Genomic DNA, 18416 nt, shown 5'->3' with positions numbered 1-18416 from the left:
ACCGTTTTATATCATTCGCATTTTCAGGGACTTCCAAACATTGCGTTAAAGGAGAAAAAAGTCCATGCATGGTACCAAAAACATTTGTTACAATAAGCAGAAAATGGGCAACGAGTGTAGCCTGCGATAAGAAGAAGAAAGCAGTTAGAAAGGCCAAGGCTACAAGCATGCTAAATCGAATCTCTGCTCACCCTGAGTTTCAAACTGTCGTCGTCGTCTGACAGCCCGAGCCTGAAGGGCCGCTGGAGTCGTTCTGGAGTCCCGCTGACCGCCTGGATTGTGAGAAATATTTCTGGGCTCGTCTTCTCCGGCACTGGTCGCGCTGTCCCTTTGCACTTCTTCTATTCCACTTCCGCCGCCAAAACGAACCTTCCGGGTCTCGAGGTGGCCGCTGCTCAATCTTTCAAGAACGATAATTAGGAGTTGGACAGTTTTGAGGCCGACATTTTTAATTCCACGTGTGCTACACGGTGTTTAGAACACAAGACATTGATATGCACAAGAGAAGGACCAAACAAACATTATCGCATCAACAATCGTGAATAGAAAACCTTGGAATCAATTGCGAAAAGTACTCCAGTGTGTTGTCAATGTGTCTGGTCAATTTCCATTTCGACTTCAAGGATTCATCCGTGCAGAAGATACAAGTAAAAATTCTGATCGAGTCAACTTGCATACCTGATGCTTTCACTGCCGCTGCTCTCGTACCTCGCGCTGCTGTTCGACTCCCTTCGGGTCCGGGTTATGGCGTCGCGCACCCTTTGCGAGGCGCAGCTGGATTCCCCAGTTTTTCGTGGAAGTGCAGGAGTCGGTTCACTTTCGCTTTCTCTCGGACTGTATCTCGAGGATCTCGTACTTAGGGGACTCGCCTCGGGTGATAAATGCTGCGAGGAGAAAAGCAAGATTTAATGCTCAATTAATACATCTCAATCTGTACTAAATTTATCACTGGATAATCTCATTCATTTATCTCCACACAAGTTTGACACTTTGTTGTAAACGTAATGATAAAATCTTACGCTTGAACTTCGTCTGTTGGGCACTTCGTCGGTATCGTCTGTATTCGAAAATTCTTCTTTGGAAAACTTTCTGCGGACCTGTAACGAGAATAGTAATCTACATTGAGCAAGATTTTCAGCCAACAAAAACAGAATTCTTTAATTGAGATTTCGAACGTTTTTTCTGACTTTACTAAAGCTGTTCGACGAATCGAAATCGTAAACAATGGTAACGTACCCCTTAATTCAGTAGAATTCTAAGGTTTACCAACATCTAATAAATCACACAAAATCACATAAATGAAAAACTCTCGCCCGTGTCACTGACCACTTGATATTCCTCCAGCATCTTCTTCGGAGAATTATTTTCTTTCTCCTCGGCGGCCGTGGATTCCTGACAGTCAGCAGAACTTTCAGTTTCCTCGTCCTTTCCCGCGGCAGTTTCGGGCCGAGGATCGGAGTCGACATGGTGGTCCGTTTCGTCCGGTGGTTTGTTCATGTCTTTATTATCGTCGTCGTCGTCTTCGCCGTTGTTGTTCGGATTAAGTCTGCGCAGATTTTCCCAAACGAGGCCGTCGACCTTTCGTTCGTTTTTCGATTCCACCTCTTGGGTATCCTTCGGGTTCGTGGGTTCCCGACTCTCGACCATTTCTTCTCGCTCTATTGTCGGCCGACTCGTCTCATCCTCAGCCTGTTTTACTCCGGGTTTCGAAGCAGATTCGTCATTGGCTGAATTTGTCACCTCCTTTTCGGTTTTCTCCCCTGTATTCACAGCCTTGCTCGACTTCTGTGAATCGAAGCTCAACTCTTTGCTGTCTCGCCTGAAGAATTTTATCCCTGACTTGGTTTCCTCTTTTCCCGGCTTCGGCGAGGCTTGCTGTTTCGTAGTTTCCTCCCGCGAATCCTTTCTATCCTCTTTCCGAAAGCTCGGCAATTTTGGAACGTGCCTGATCTCGTCCTTGCTGTCCTGCCGTTTGAGCCGTTCCTCCTTGCTGATGAACCTCGAAGGCGAGAACAACTTCGGTATGTGACTTATCGGCGATGCTATGTCCTCCCGGCTTCTTCTCAGGTCATCCGTGCTTCCTCTGTACCTAAGGGATGTAAAATTTGTTAATTATAGTCAGTTTTTCACTATTATTGACACGTTTTTTTAAGAAGCTTGACGAAAAAAATGCTTTTTACAATTGAGAAACGCTATAACTTGGTGAATTTGTTGAGAAGAGAATTTTACATCAGTAGAAAAATAAGACACTGTTTGACTTGGAATTCAGATGAATTTTCAGAGTATGAGCAGATGAAACAGTATTCAATTATAATTCTTTAGTCTACTAAGACTGGACATTCACTTTGATTTCCAGTCAAACAGTGTCTTATTTTTCAACAGATGAAACCACATTGGCTTTTGAGATATTTTTAAAGGAAAGGGGCAACTTCTTAAGTTAAACTCACCTCTGAGGAATGAGGGACCGTTTGACGGATTCGAGAGGGCTGCGAATGTCCTCGAATTCCCTTGAGCTCCGTCTAAGTATCGGGATGTTTGATTTCCTCTCGTTAGATTTCGTCGGCGTTTGTTTGACGTCGGGCAGCCTGGAGAGTCTGGCGTGAATCCTGGGAGGTTTGATCTGAGAAGCTCTGTTGAGCTGACTAGCAGCGGGGGAAAGAAGCTGCTGGGTCTGAGGTGACTCCTCGGACTTGGGAACCTTCACCGTAGTACCAGTCTCGCAATCTCCATCCGGCGATTTATCGGCAGCAGCTGCTGCAACTCCCGCCGCCTCGTCACCGCCATCGGCCAAGGATTCTCCACGCTGGCCTCCTTCCGCGGTCTGCAAATCGCTATTATCGCCGCTCGTCTCTCTCGATTTTACGCCGGTTTCTTTATCTCCTTTTTGCTCTTCCTTTACCGTCTCACGGTGCTCTTCCTCTCCTGCTCTTCCCGGTTCTCTGCGAGTCGTTATCACGAGCTCGGAAGTCGCCGGTTCGAAGTGGTCCCGATGCCTCGGGAGGCTCTGATAAGGCCGCAACTCCGGTGAACCACGAACTGCGGACCACCAACTGGCGGGGGGACCTGCGGGTGAAGTTGTTCAGTGGTTGGAAATGAATTAACAAGAGGTGTTGCAATGATATTAAGCTATCTTTTAACGCCGGAAGCTTCTACGAGGTTAACCATATTGACATAAAAGCAGTGAAACTTGATGGAAAAAAAGGCAAAGAAATTCGTATCGTCGGATCGTAAATAACAGATCATTAATTTTCCAAGCTGCAGGGATGGCAACCGATTGTTACCACAGGTACTGACCGTTAATGGTCCAAGATCGTCGAATGCTGTGATGTAAGATGTCCGCTGGTGAAGCGCGGACGTTTCCGTTAGACCGCCTCGCGCCTGATGTCTCGTTCATCCATTCGCCGGACACGGATTTAATCTCGCTGTATATCAGAGTTTGCATTATCCATCAAATACTGTAGTACATGGTGCGACAACCTGAGTTTGTGTTTGTGTATACTATGCATACATTGTCAACTGGATCAGGACTTGCGGTAAGCGCGTGTCTTGTCGAATGGTGAATGTAAACGATATCGCTCCAAATTTGCCTAGCTATCCCATTTGAAAAAGAAAAAAGCGAAAAAAGCACCGGTCTAAAAGTGACACCTGACTCCAGTGAAAAGAATCGATTGAACCGGCGGAATTTTCGTTTCAACCCGACAGCATCTCCCATTTTCATTCGCGAGTATCTGGAATTTGAGTATTTTGCTCTTCTCGCGAGAATAACAGCGTTCGCACTGCCATCTAGTGCAAGAAAAAAATTATTTCTGCGACCGCAAGATTTGGTGAATTGAACCAGATTTCATGGAGTGACGATAACGGAGAGTACTTGAAATAGTAAAAAATGACCCCATCGATTTTACGAATCCTCTGGTACCACCATTCTTGCCTAGCCAATGATTGGCATGCTTCAATAGTCGTTGGAACAGCGTAACGAACGGAAAATGTGACACATAATCCGACTTACATGATCTTGTGGCAGACGAGACACAGCCAGTCCGTACCGTTAGAACCCCTGTATTCGCGGCACTGTCTGCACACGCGGTGCCTGCATCGTGGACAGGAAGCTCCGGTGTTGTAGATGCGACCAAGAGGTGTTTTGCATCTGGCGCAGCAGCGTCCCTGGCTCAGCTCTTCGCCAGAAGCGTTTTTCGCGCCTCGTCGACGCAGATTTAGCAGTTCTGCTTTTAGTTTTCTGCAACAAATGTGAACGTCGGTAAATTTTTCTCTTGCCATTAGTTACAATGACTTAATCAACCGAATATTCTGAAAATATCCAGATTTGTATTTTATCGTATCGATTATCTAATTCTGAAACCGGTATCTATGATCTGTTAATTTTATTTGGCATTAGGCTGGCATGAATATTCCACGACATATGATAATTCATCATCGTTCTCCGTCGTAATTATCGTGAGAAACCTGAAAAGACGTTTTATTTCAAGGACAACAGTCCGAGAATTATCTGAGATATTCAAATCCTGAACTAAAAATACGACTACACGAGCGAGTGATATCATTCAAGTCCAATAAATTCATCGTCAACCATATAAAGGTACGTACGTGCACCGGTAAATGACTACTTGAGGATTGACACTACTGAATTACCACGTAAATGGACTTCCGTCTTAAAATCATTACATACACGCATACGCATATACTTCTTTTTACATCGAATCATCTTAAGAAATATTACGTATAAAGTACGGATACGTTTTTACACCCGGCCATTCGCTGATGCCCGTTGAATTACTGGTACGATAACCCTGCAGGTATAGTTTGTCGAAATTCAAATATTTTCTTTTCATCGTTTGAACTCTCTGTGCAAAGCGGACGATTTCAATGTATTAAGGAGAACCCACGCAGGAGGCGCGCGTTTTGCGCACGGTGTGGGTATAATCCAGAGCAGTTGTAATTCACGCCTCTCAAGCGACAATATTATTATCGTTCGAGAATGAAGAAACAAGAGGAGGCGGAATGTTCCTGATCACCTACAGAATGGGTTACTAACACAAACGACCCGACAACACAACACTGTGAAATCGATGAGTAATCTACCTAGAAGCAAGTTTGCTTTGTTTCCTGATCGTTGTCAGTGTGTCGACGTTATCGCCGCGCTACGTTTTCCACAATACGGTCAATCTGTACCACCGAACACTGATTAACAGTTTTTAAAAGGCTGCACTGTAAGGTTTTTTCGATTTGATTGCACGAACGCAATCGCCGCGAGAGTCCTTCTTGCAAGCGAGTTTCATTGTCAGCCTTCCTGAGGCTTTTCTCAGCTCTCCAAGAACGCATCAGGTGGACTCACGATCAACAATCTTCCGTTTTTCACTGTCCAAATGTTGATTCCCTCGTGATTCTACATCTAATTCACTTTTTCACCAGTCCGTAAGCCCGATGCATCCTCAAGGTGACTTTTTAACAGGACTTGTTCAAGTACACTAACGACGTAAAATCCGACGTGAAATCATCAAGACATCATCTAAAATCGTGTATTCGCTGTGTCTTAAACTGGTCCCTTTGTGTCTAGTGCGTCTACCTTGAGTCTGCTCACTGTATTCTCGCTCAGAGTGCGCAACGAACTTGACATTGGCACCATCGTGAGAGACAACGATCCTACCAAAGAAATGGTACCTATCGATAAAAGAAGAAAACCGTTCCGGTGTCCCTGCCGTACAGCAAACTTACTTTCTTCCCGTTTGCGGCGGAGCTCGCTTAGGCTGCGGGTGAAACAGGGCGACGCTGATCCCCTGCCTTTGAAAGATGGATCGCAGAGGTTCCTATATCGCGGATGTGACGCGTTGCGGAGTCTGCAGAGAGCAGCCGATCTCCACGCGACTGTGAACTGCGGACTGCGTGAGGCGAGTCGAGTCTGCGACCTCTCTCTCCGCTCTCACTCTCCCTCCGCAGCCTCTCTGCTCTCCCAAGACACACTCGCCGGAGTCGTATTTCTGTGTCCTGGATAGACGCAGCGGGGGCGGCCGGCCGGCTGGCTGGCCCGTGACTTACCTTCACGTAGGAGGCGGTGGGCCCCAAGACGTCGCCATAGCTGCGCTATCTGGTGGGCCGCACCGCCTACGTGCAATGTACCAAGCGAGCCGGGTCCGATCGTACCTACTACCTTGGGGCGCTTACTCTGGACTCTCCGTAACTTCCTACCCTCGGGGACCAGGCGGGAAGTTGCCCAGAGTCCATTGGTAGAGGGTTTGTGTAACTGCGGATTATCGTAAAACGTGTTTTTTTAGCCGTCTTTCGACTCCCGGAATATGTTCAATTTATTTACGTCTCCGAGGGTCGTTCTAGACGATTTTGAACGAGTCCGGTTTTTGGTGCTAAATCTTCAGCGTCCTGAGTACAAAGCATTTTGCCTTGGAATTGCCTTGGACGGGTACGTATCGTTTTACCACATCCTCACTTATTATATGCTGGAGGCAGTTCGCGGCTAGAGAATTATATATATACTGCATGTATTTCAACCATACTCGCGATCGTTGAGTCACGCGAGTTGGTCTCTATCTCTCTCTCTCTCTCTTGCTCTCTCTCTCTTTCCTCCAGAAGTGTATATTGTGTATACATATATACATAGATACAGGTATAACCCTGCAGGATAATAGCAGTGCCTTATAAGCCTGGGCTCAGGATTCCAGGTCTCAGGTATGATATATAAGGCACGCACCTCGAATCGTGACGTTAAGAGACTCCAACGCCATGCCAAAAACATATGCCTATAACAGAAGTTTAAATCGTATTTCTTTTGAAACAAGAAATTGCAATTCAAATCGATGAAATTGCTTTTTCGGATTGCGATTAAAGTTGTTTTGGATAATTGGCAGCCTGACCATTCAATCAAAGACAAAACAAACTAATTGAATTGGCAAAAATCGTTGCGTTATATTTGTCAAGTGTAGCCACTGTGGGTAGATTCTAGTTCAATTATGACAACTTCCTGACTCAGCTTCGTTTTTCTGCTGACCAAACGAACAAGCAAACTCGAATTTACTTTTCATGTTCGGTAATTCCGATTCCCAGGGACTCACAATTTTTTAAACATGTCCGTCAATCTATCGTACACTGACTACATTCAAAAGATTGGTGTTTTATTTTTTCTTCCTCGACGTTTTGTAGCGAAATTGAAACATCTTCACAAAGAAAATACAACCGCCAATCAATATTTTCAAAATCCAAACGCACAGAAGTGAAAAAAAATATTGTTGTTTTATCCAAATATAAGTATCGAAAGCGATGTTTTGTTAATTGGAATGAATGTTTTTTCACTTGATAATACAAATCGTTGTTGGTCAGGTCAGACTTTTGTTGAATCAAACGACGTTTCTTCGATGTTCGAAGAATGCTTCACTCGCCATATTTGGCAAAACCTCCGAATCCTTTCTCTGCGTGTGTTACCTGTACACTTTGAAAATTCCCAAAATATACCAGCTGTATTTACACCTCGATATCGGACCGTGGATAATACAGTGCGGAGTCTGGAGGAAGGAGATGGTTGGTTGACCCCCTCACTTCCGTCGTCGAGAAAGAGAATGCCGAGCGGCAGAATTCGCGGAGGTCAAGCATCTCGTGGCCAAAGTATAATAACGATAGTAAAATAGTACAACGTAGTAACGACGTGGTTGTAGACGAATGTGCGAACATGAGATATTGCGAAACCGCGAACGCTAAACCAAGAGTTAACATCAAATTTCAACGAAACGTTGAGACGATCATTCCCAAGGGCAATCAACCAGATTTGAAACCGTATTATAACACTTGAAACTACACAGAGATATTAGGACCATAATGTCAATGGCGTTTGGGATTGTCCGATGCGCGACGGTATTCTTCTTTGGGGAATTCTCAACCGCGTGCCAATTAGTACGCGGAATCAAATCAGCGAACAATCGTTGTCAAACAAAGAATAATGTTAAAGCCATGCATCTACGTCATGCCAGGAATAATTTAACGACGATGAGCGACACGCCCGTCATAATATACGCGCTTCTACGTGTGTGTGTGTGTGTGTATGTATGCATGTATGTAATAACACGTGACATCGGTATTAGTGTAGTATCGTATTATCATACGATTTATATATGGTACGTACAATACTAGCAAGAGTGACGAAAATTTACGACTATAAAGAAAATTATTCTCCTTCATTAACCATCTCGTACATCGCGTCATTGCATTTTCACGCTCGATTATTTTTCATCTCGTTTCGAAGCCGTGTATTTGGGACATTTGTCATAAAGTTCGCGTTCCGTTTGTAGCCGATGCTTGGTAATCGTCTTTTTCGTATATCTTTTTTTCAAGAGTAAACGCAAGGCTAATCCGCGCAGAGTGAGGAATTATCTATTAACGTATTCCAAGTGTATAACAGTCGTGAACATCGATTGTATGATACGAGAATAGAGTTGACGAACATATTGTGGTACAGTGTATACATGTCATGCTTATTGCGCGTAGGTACTTCCGATGATAATGGGACCTTCTGAGAAGAATCTAACAGTAAATTCTGACGCCACGCATACAGCAGAAATTCACACAGCCCATCAGCATGCTTCTGCAACTGAACTCTAGCTACCGCGTGAATAGGTAGGAAGGTAGGTAGGTTGGCAGGTAGGCTGTTGCACATCAGGAGAAGCCTAGGGTGACACGCAATACGAAGACTAAGCGAAGATATAAGGTGCGTGAAACGTGAGCACACAGAGAAGAATTGCTTAGAGAAGGGTCCCAGTTTCCCATTAAATTCTCCGGAGGCCTGAAGAGGAGCTTGTTCTTACGAACCTGAAGTTTTGATCGATCAAGCTTCATTTAAGACAAACAATCAACTAGCACTGCACTGAGAAAAATTTCACTTGTTACAGTAACTAGAAAAATTCAGTAAAACAGATATCGTTAAAAAAACCTGTTCGAATATTGTTGAAATTACGAAAAACGAGGTACGCCTAACCATTTTGCGCTATTGTCGATCTTTTTTTGGTAGTTGCAACGCAAAATCAGTTTGTGAGGTTTACTCTACTTATTTAGTTACATAAGCATTAAATTTTCGCAGCAGTTACAAGAAATCATAGTAACAGTGATCGTAATGAGAAAGAATAGTAACGGATACTAGACTTTCCGGTAACAGCTAAAAAACTGATTTTCATTTCGTACCTAGAACTATATTTTTCGATTGTGGTAAAAAATGAATACAGTTCCGGAACTGAAAATTTCTCTCAGTTTGAGTTTCAATAACAAAGGAACATGTCATTATGTTCTGAAACTCGGTAAATCTTAATAAAGCAAAACGTATTCATATTCTGAAAACTTGACTACTTTAAAGTCACTATAAACATGTAAAATAGTAATTTTTGCCCGCCAATGTTTCGTTACGTTAACGTTACTAACTTCAGCCTTGTCTGAAATTCGTGATTTCATGCTCACCGAAACTCGAAATCAAAACTCAGCATCGGTGACTGATCGAGTCTTCGATCACAGGCTGACCGATCGAAACCTTCATGCACACCGACATTTATTTTTCACGGACGCGTGCAGCTTACGCAAGGTTGAAAAACGCGGAATACCACTTTGCAGGATAACTTGCCAACAACGTGAACCGGTGTAGAGGTTGAAAGCTAATGCATGTGCCAGCTCGAGCACAGGTATCGTCGCACGAAGCGCAGGCAAGCAATCTCCATTCGTATCTGTTGAAAACACCGTTACCTACCGGTCAGCCTTATCCTACAAGATAGCAAAACGCACAAGACTTGATCGCGCGTATGCAGAAGTTAGCTAATAATCGTCTCTGCTTTTCCTGTTTCAAAATCTTCTCCAAGAACTTATTTACTCTTGTCAGCTGAATCACGCTCATTTTCTGACGCGGAGAATCGTAAACCACGTGACCGTGACAGCCGTGTAACAACTTTTTGATAGTATAGAAGTGAGGTACATACTATACATTTTAAGAAACGATGCTGATAAAAATTATCAATTTTTGCACTAAATTCGGGACTTGAACTAGCCAGATAACCAGGATTGTTGGATTCGTACCAAATTATGGCCCAAACCGCACGTTTCTTACGGTATACATATAAAGTGTGAAAAGATTCGTCCAACTTTTCGCTACGTACCCACGATACAACGGCAGGTACCACCTTGAATCTGTCGCGTTCGACGACGAGGTCTAGTCAACAATTAACGAGTAATACGCAGGCGTGTGTGATACGGGAAACGCCGTACAATCGCGCCTTGACTTTGCATCGGCCAAGCAGGTATTGCGTAACGAGACCGATCCGGGTATTACACATATGCGACGGTACAGCGTGCATGATCGATCGCGGCAACACTCGCTGATGTTGGTTGATGTGCCGTCGCATTGCCGGAGTGTGAGTGAATTTTGCTCGACACGGAACAACCGATTTGTACCATTGGTACATGTACGTGTCGTACACTTGTATCAAATCGTGTTGCGAATCGCGAACAGTTACCGTATGTATACAGCAGGGAAGGTTAGCGACTCTGGGCAATTCAGTATCTCCGAGAGCATTCTTACGCCATGATCACCACGGACGAGAAATTCCCAAAAACACTTGCTACACGGTGTGAACCGTACACAGAGTTTGTTCGTAGTTGAATGAACGGTGTTATTGTTATTGTATCGGTTACTTACGAGCTTGACGTTAGCAACGTTATTGTAATTTTCATTATGCACGATTGTCTGAAAACATACTTTTAACACCAGCTTTAAAGTCATTATAAAATTGCAAGATAGTGGTTCGCTATCCCTTTCACTGTCGTTGTAGCATATTTGCTACAATGACGAAACAGCTATTTTTTTGAATATTATCTTCAATTTCAATTTAAACTGCCTCAAGTAATTTGAAAAATAGTAACGCACTCTGAAGAAAGTTTTCACCGAATGATTTCATTTCAAAAACTTGCTATTCAGTCATGAAAATTGAAACACTCTATTTTGAAAAAGTGTAATTTTTCAAACATTTTGATAGATAAAAATTTGAAAAAGTTGCGAAAGATGATTTTTTTTTCAACGGAAAAGAGACTTGGCCGTTAAAGGGTTATTCCCAACGTTTCGATACGTCAACATTTGCGCCAGCCAACGTCAAACTCAACGTACTATTTATACACTGTAAGTCTATCAAGTGATCGAGTCAGTCTAACTCTATCTGATGTCAATCTAATACTATCCGATGTCGATCTAACACCGTCCGATGTCAATCCAACAAACTTTTATCTCATATTGAATTTTCGAATCGTGAACAAAAAATAATCTGCACAGTCCACACCAACCAAATTTTCTTCAACTTCGACACGAAATGATTGCTGCTAATTTCGTCTCTGTCGCTCCCTCATTTGCGATGGAAAAAATTTTAAGGTCGGAACAAATATTGCAAAAAAAAGTGTCAAAGGCGCTGGCAGGTAGGCACATAGATTATACGTTGTGTGCAGGTACGACCGATCGGCGTCATCGCGTAACGTGCAGCGTCGAAACGGGGAGGAGGTGGAGGAGGAGGAGGACGAGGGACGCATGCATGCCTGCATTCGTATGTATCTCGGGTCTGTGAATTCCTTTAGGCCGGTGCTGCGCTTCCGTCGTCGACGAAGACGTGCGTGAACCTCGTCCTGCACCGACCAAGGCTTGGACAAGTTGAATTACGAGGGCCTCTCGATAAGCGCCCGCTTTCGGGGCTGCAGAAATTGGATAATCGACGATTATTATCTCACTATGTTCAGCTACTGTAGAAACACTTTGGGCGCGGCGTTCTGACTACATAAGATATGTATATGTATACATATATATATATATATATATATATATATGAAATCAGCGTGAAATCAGCCTTGACTTATAAATTCTCGTTCACGGAATAATTAATACATGGATTCTGGCAGAGGTTCTTTATAAGAAATGCTACCTTATACAATATCAAATTATACGATTAATTCTAATGAAGATCGATAGATGTAGACTCTGAAATTTGTAAAGATTTTTCACGTCGTCGCAATGTAATTTTTTTACTTTCGACCCTGTATCACATCCGCGGTTAAATCCACGCTCGGATAAACGTAATTATTATTGAAGCTAAACGATGCCAGCTGACCGAGATATCGGTTTCCCTGAGAATCAACGGCGCAAATCGACCGCCGTGTTCTGGTTTAGGGAATTTCCGGGGACAGTTATGCAAACACAGCGGTTCCAATTAGGCAATTAGCACGCGCATATGCGTCGGTGTTCGAAATTTGATTCTTGACCTGAGACACGTAAACGAAGTCACTCGAACGGGGGAAAAGGCAGCGCAAATGGTGAAAACAATCGAGAGTGCGACGGCGAAGAGAAACTTATCAGTGCCATGTAAGAAGTCGGGATGAATTAACTGTTTGATTGATTTTTATCGCGAAATTAAGGAGGCTGATCGACCAGAAAAACGATTTCATTTGTTTCACCTTAATTGTTGCATCAAGTATTTATTAAGTTATTATATCTTTCAGCTACGAAGTTCTCTTAAAAAAATACAGAAATAGAAAATAATGGAAATAATTCACATCGTTTCACATTACTTGTATGGTATAAAAAAATCTAGTAGATTCGTTTGATTTTACTCTACGATGGCTCATTTTATTTAGAAGACTACTTTCCACGAATTCACTGACTGTGAAATTGAATACCAAAAAAACAGAAAATCTATTTCACCAGCTTTGTATATCGAAAATAGTATTCTGAATAAAACGAGAATTGTAGAGTGAAGCCGGTCTAGCCAATTAGATTTTTAACGATTCCGAAGCTCACGAGTACAATAATTCTTCATAAATACTCATAGTGTGACTACGTCCTAATAAAATGAATGTAAAAGGTATCGATGTTTGACCGAGCAGCCTCCTTGATTGAGAATACACCTGTATTCATCCACAAATGTACCTGAATTTCCGACGGATCAGGTTTGATCGTAAACTCTGGTTGCTGTTAATTACACTGCAACGGGATGACAAATTCCTGACGAGTGAACGTAGAAACTAGCTAGCAGCTATTCGAGAGTATCAAATGATATTATAAAACAACGATTTATTGATAATGCAGCGTTGATCATTTCGCGTATCATTCGAACTCTACGATTGCAGGATCAAGCTTGACCCGTTGATGAAAACCCGCGGCCGATTTAGACCGTTTAAAAAAACACACCGAAGCAAATATACAATGAACCAATTACCCTTGTTCAATCTCTGAGATCGCCGGCGACATGCGGACGAGATCGGTAGACATCCTGCAGCAGAGTCCGAGGTATCAGCAGCGGCGCCGCGGTGTTTAACAGTCAGCGTAGTTGGCCAACGGGATGTTGGATCGGGCGCCGCGGCGCCGACGGCATTTCGATCAGGGGAAGGAGAAAAAGACTCTCCCCATAATCCGGAGCGTTTGCTTCGCCCTTCGGTCGAATGAGTTGGATATCAAGGCTACACGGTGGCTGACAAACAGGCGCCGTGCCGACGAGCAAACAAGTTCCGATCGCGTTGCAGACGAGGAACGCTGGCGGAATCCGGCCGATCGGATCGGATCGGATCGCCGCGACGCCAGTCGGGGTTATTAACACAACGCGCACACAGCTCGGCACCCGGTTCCTGCACTCTTCTCGATCGCTCTCAATCTCCTTCGGCTCCGCTCGGTTCGCGTCGATCGATCGCCGAAGCCACTCGAGCCACTCTTAGACTGCCCTCGAGACCAACGCTGACTCGCTCTCCGCGTTCACTGGCAGGCTTTGCAGCCACCGCTTACCTCCCAGGTAGCCTCGATCCATCCTTCCCCCCCTCCCCGCCCCTCATTCCCCGGACCGGCTAACTCCCGACCAATCACAGCCGCGCTTTAGACTTCGAGCCTACCTGTTGCGCGACACCTGCTTCGCCGTTCGCGACCAGCGCGCACTTCAGACTGGATCTTGTTGCGCTATTCTTTTATCGGCGCGTAATTTGACCAGGGCTGCCAACCCCGCGATTTTACGACCTCGGTTACTCTTAATTCCGGGGTTTCAAATTCAATTGTTTTTGTTTTTTTTTTTCACTCAAGATTCGAGGTTGACTTGATTGTCAATTTTGAACGGTAAGTATCCAGCAACCGGTGTTATCGAAATATCGCCGGTGTTTGGATAAATGTGAGAAAGGAAACTCTATGAGGAATGTACACGAGATTGTATGTATGTACTTTATGGATTTGTTTGAATCTGTGGTATGTCATAGTAGTTAAAAAACACGCGAAACGCGTATTTTCTTTACATGCCGACTCGGTTGTTCGACGGGTGAAAATAACTTGCAAATTTTGCCGCTGAAAATAAGGGATTCAACCCCTGAGGGTTTTAAGAGACTTTGTATATTATCGTCTGTGTATAGTGAATGCTGTCCAATTCGTTTTATTAACAAATTTTACGCAAGTGTCGAGAAATTGTTAGAAATCGACGATTCGTGGTCAACTTTAAGTGCTGTTTTTACCCTTTAAACCGGCGAATTGGTGCGTCAAAGAAATACAGGGATAATGTTTTTCGATGCACTAGAATGTATCGCGGACTGCAGAAAATCAACGAGGTATTTCTCGGGTTATACTATCCTTGTTGTTAGAGCACCAACGTAGAATTTTCCAGATCTTGCGAAAATTGATCACTATTCATAATGAAGAATGGTGAGTCGAGCAGTGACTTTTGCCATTCGAATCGAGTGGAATAATTTTATACCTGAATCGGGTTTCGGACGAATTTTATAGCCAAGACCGACATAAAGATAAATATTGCACCGTACTTCAGCACTGTAAATTGACAGTACTTGAATTCTCGGCGTATATAATAAAATCAACTGGATCGAGTTCGAACGCTTTTCAATCGCAGACATTCGAAACAATGTAAGTACATTTGGCGCAACTTTTTACCCTGCACAATTGTAATTTCGATTGCTTTCTTTCTACCTGGCTGAACTGAGTAATATCAGCGCAACGAAACATTAAATAAAAAAAATCACTACTTAGCAACTTAAGATCGAATTTGAAGTCCTTGAGTTTAGAAAATATCGTTACCCAAATTTTTCCCAAAACTACATCGTTACATGAACGCTGCCAACTTCAACGTCGTTTATTTTTCTCCTACCTAATCGGAAAGAAGCGATTTACTCACAGTAGCTTGCGTTGCTCCTGAGCTCGCAGCAGCCTGTCCCTGTGAATAACATCCAAAATCACTGCCTTTTCCCAGTCAGCCAGTAGACATATTTCGTTAATTTTGTCCGGCGGAGGTCCCGACCTGCATCTGAGGATTCGATCCCTTCCCGACATATTTATGGCGATACTTTCCCGCGAAAAGAAACGCGAAAGAAAATTTATTCCCTTCCGTAGTCAGTAACGAGTTGACGACTAATTATTACTAGCGTGCACGAACTGCTGGCAATGATGTGCTGGCCGGTTTCTGATACCGCCGTTTCCTCTCCCCATTCATATCGCTTGTGGAAATACGCGGTGGGAGATTGCGAACAAACTCATTAACGAACAGATGAAGACCGAAGAAATATGAAGAAGTACTTTTGCTTAATCACGGCGTGAACGCAAAATTTTGAATTTTTATTCAAAAAGTCGGTAGGAAATTTTAATCAACATCAAATTCTCAGGTCAAATAAACGCCCGGATTAATTCTTTCTTGAACGTTACGACGCGTTTATTCGATTTTACCGATATGGAGGAAGAGAAGAATAAACACGAACACTTTGGGTGTATAGAAAAAGATTCGATAATATTGACCACGAGATGTTATACAGGTTTGAGAGTTTCTTTTTTGTTTGTTTGTTTCTTTTTTTCTTATACTAGTACTGTTTTAACCACTTTTCTTTAGTTATTTAGATACGACAGAATACTTATCTATAAATCATTCGTCATGTGTGTTCATAAGACCAGCCGTCAGATTGGTATTATGATTGCGTTTCCGACAGAGGCGAGATCACGATAAATTGTGATAGTAAAGTTTTCTTTATGTGTATTAAATTGGTCACACGCAGGTAAAAATATCACATTTAGTATGCTAACTCATTGTTCGTCGTGCTGTTTTGAAAAAGTCAGAGGAGAAAAAGAGAGTGAGGGGTGTTTGAGAAAGAAGGAGAGAGGGGATCGATCACTCGTGCCGTAATAGAGGTGAGTCGGATGCTAGCGAGAAGACGTATCACGAGTTCGAAACAACTTTACGTTTCCGTAGCGGCGACGAGACTTTAAGAGACTTTTGGGGGCAATTCGGTTATATCTGACGATACAATAATTATAATTTTGCCTAATTGAGTCTCCGGAGATTGGGGAGAGGGGGAAACGCTACGGGGAAGTAATTATCTCGACTCCGCCTTGGTCTTCGGAGGTTTAAAGGTCTTCAGTTTCTTCGGCTTCTTCTGCTTCGTCGCAGACGACGATCCGGATCCCGACTGAAATGCTTTCCAGCTATCGACTCGCGACTGTCTGGATTCCTCAAAATTTCTCTGCCACTCCCGCTCAAGTGCCGCCTGCGCTTCTGCCGACAATTCTTCCTCTCTTTTTCGTTTCCGTTGCTCAACGTCTCGCGTAGCCAATTCCCTCCTACAAATCGAAACGTATATAAATCAATCCTTCATGCTTTTAAACAAGGGTTACAATTAAATTTAACGGAAATACAGACAATGGTAAATTTTGCGAATCTAATTTTGGAATGACTACAAAGATATTTATTCAAGGAAACTTGTAAAAATTTCAACTTTACCTCCGTCTTTCCATATCAGCGAAGAGTTTCATCGTCATCACCCAAATTGCATGTCTGTAACCACCGTCCGTTTCTTCGTCTAACAAATTTATGGCGCCTCCCTCGCCGCCGGTTTTACCCTCTTTTTTTAACTTCTTTTTCTTTTCTGCAATCTGAAAAAAAATCATCACGAGTGAATGATAAAAGACGAACAGCTAAACTACACGTGATGATTTGCGTAAATATTTTCTGGAGTCAGTGGCGCACCATGTGATCCGTTCTGGCTTTCGCTTCTTCGATAACGTCCATACACTTTGCCCTCGTTTCGTCATTCTCCAATGTTTTCCAAGCCTTGTTGACGACTGAAAAAATCCAGAAAATAAGATGCGTTATAGTATTCACAAGTGAAAATCGATTCTCCATGTTTCTTACTCACTTTCAAAGGCTTGCTGCGCTCTTTCCGCATCGTCTTGATTTTTGTCAGGATGTACAAGAATGGACATCTGTAAGAATTAGTTTCGTTGTATGGCGATGCCGAAATATCAGATAGTAAGAAATGCGATATCTTGACTAGCGAAAAGAGCGTCCTAACGACGTCTAAAATTAAAAGAAAACCTTACCCGACGATATTTTTTCTTCACTTCATCAATGGTAGTGGCAGGATCAATCTGAAGAACTTCGAAGGGATTCAAATTGAAGTATGAAGATCCAGGTCGCAAGAGTCTGTCAATTTGTTGTTTGGGGGTCAAGACGGAGTCCCTTTTTTCAATTTCCTTAACCTAAAAGCAGAGACAACAACATTACGGAAATGGGAAGAAAGGCCTGCAGTAGCGATTTCATCCTCGAGTGTAAACAAACGAGGAAAGCCTGGCGTTTTATAGGAGCGTGAATTTGTAGGTTAGGAAAAAGCAAGATTCGTTTTCCGAGGCCCAGCCGCCAAGTAATAATCGAGGACTTTGCGCATCTCCGAAGATATATTCGAGTGATCTGGAGCAGCGCGAGTCGGTGACGATTTCGAACGGTTTGTTTTCTACTCGCGGAAAATAAACACCAGAGTGACGTTTGGTTGCCTGCAGCTGACCGAGTGGAGGCAGAAAATGCGCCCGCGATTCACCGGCTCCAAGTGATGCGAAATAAGCGCGTTACGATCGCACAGCGTGATAACTTGGCACTATTTCTCTCGCTTACACGACGCTACTCACTTCTGTGTAAAACTCGTTAAATTCATCTTCTTTCTTGGCCGGAATTTCGCTCGCTAAACTCGAGTTGGACGCCGCCATCTTGTCGCTTGTCATTTCGATGCGAACCCTGCGTAGCGGTGGAAAATTGCAGCGATTTAGTTCCTACACTGAGTCAAAGGTGGCGGTAAATTTGAATTTTCTGCGGGGATCAGAGCCGTCATTTGACTCTGGTAGTAAGAGTGAGAGACGCCGATTAGGCAGCTGCCTGTGTGCAGGACTCTCGATCCGACGTCCAGTTCAAACACATCTTGCTGTTATCATGTAGTTAGAGTATAAGTTTATTTACCTCCGTACCAATTATTCTCCTGAGTATAATCCTTTAACAAGAGTAGGCCTCTTATTGAAGCAGACAACCCGACAAAAACATACATTTCTTGAAATTTCACGCACGACCCAACAAACTATCGAAGGGATGATCGTCGTTTGT

At 43.4% G+C, this 18416-nt stretch overlaps 2 protein-coding genes across 3 annotated transcripts in view; both read right to left on the bottom strand.

The window, feature by feature from the left end:
- Positions 1-13762, bottom strand: part of LOC124217846 (uncharacterized) — a 40104-nt gene extending 26342 nt beyond the window's left edge. The window contains exons 1-8 of one of the 2 annotated variants that reach the window (XM_046623947.2): positions 13242-13762; positions 4007-4234; positions 3295-3422; positions 2448-3063; positions 1327-2089; positions 1020-1097; positions 679-884; positions 192-400 (exon numbers count right to left, since the gene is read on the bottom strand). In XM_046623947.2, coding sequence (XP_046479903.1) covers positions 192-400; positions 679-884; positions 1020-1097; positions 1327-2089; positions 2448-3063; positions 3295-3422; positions 4007-4234; positions 13242-13294 — 2281 coding nt within the window. In that variant the 5' untranslated portion in view covers positions 13295-13762. Of the gene's footprint in view, positions 1-191; positions 401-678; positions 885-1019; positions 1098-1326; positions 2090-2447; positions 3064-3294; positions 3423-4006; positions 4235-5730; positions 5904-13241 lie in introns of those variants that run through there. The other variant, XM_046623948.2, reaches the window with a different exon arrangement.
- A 2004-nt stretch (positions 13763-15766) lies between these two features.
- On the bottom strand, positions 15767-18039 carry LOC124216757 (dnaJ homolog subfamily C member 8). Its single transcript, XM_046621669.1, has 6 exons — positions 17951-18039; positions 17369-17527; positions 17185-17251; positions 17016-17110; positions 16770-16921; positions 15767-16609 (listed from the first exon to the last, which is right to left on the bottom strand). Exons 1-6 carry the CDS (start codon positions 18026-18028, stop codon positions 16366-16368), a joined length of 795 nt encoding a protein of 264 aa, XP_046477625.1. The 5' UTR covers positions 18029-18039; the 3' UTR covers positions 15767-16365.
- Positions 18040-18416: the final 377 nt, after the last annotated feature.

This window comes from Neodiprion pinetum, chromosome 4, assembly GCF_021155775.2.
Source record: "Neodiprion pinetum isolate iyNeoPine1 chromosome 4, iyNeoPine1.2, whole genome shotgun sequence".
NCBI lineage: Eukaryota > Metazoa > Arthropoda > Insecta > Hymenoptera > Diprionidae > Neodiprion > Neodiprion pinetum.
The sequence above is the reverse complement of the archived record's forward strand: the minus strand, read 5'-3'. Positions and strand labels throughout refer to the sequence as shown.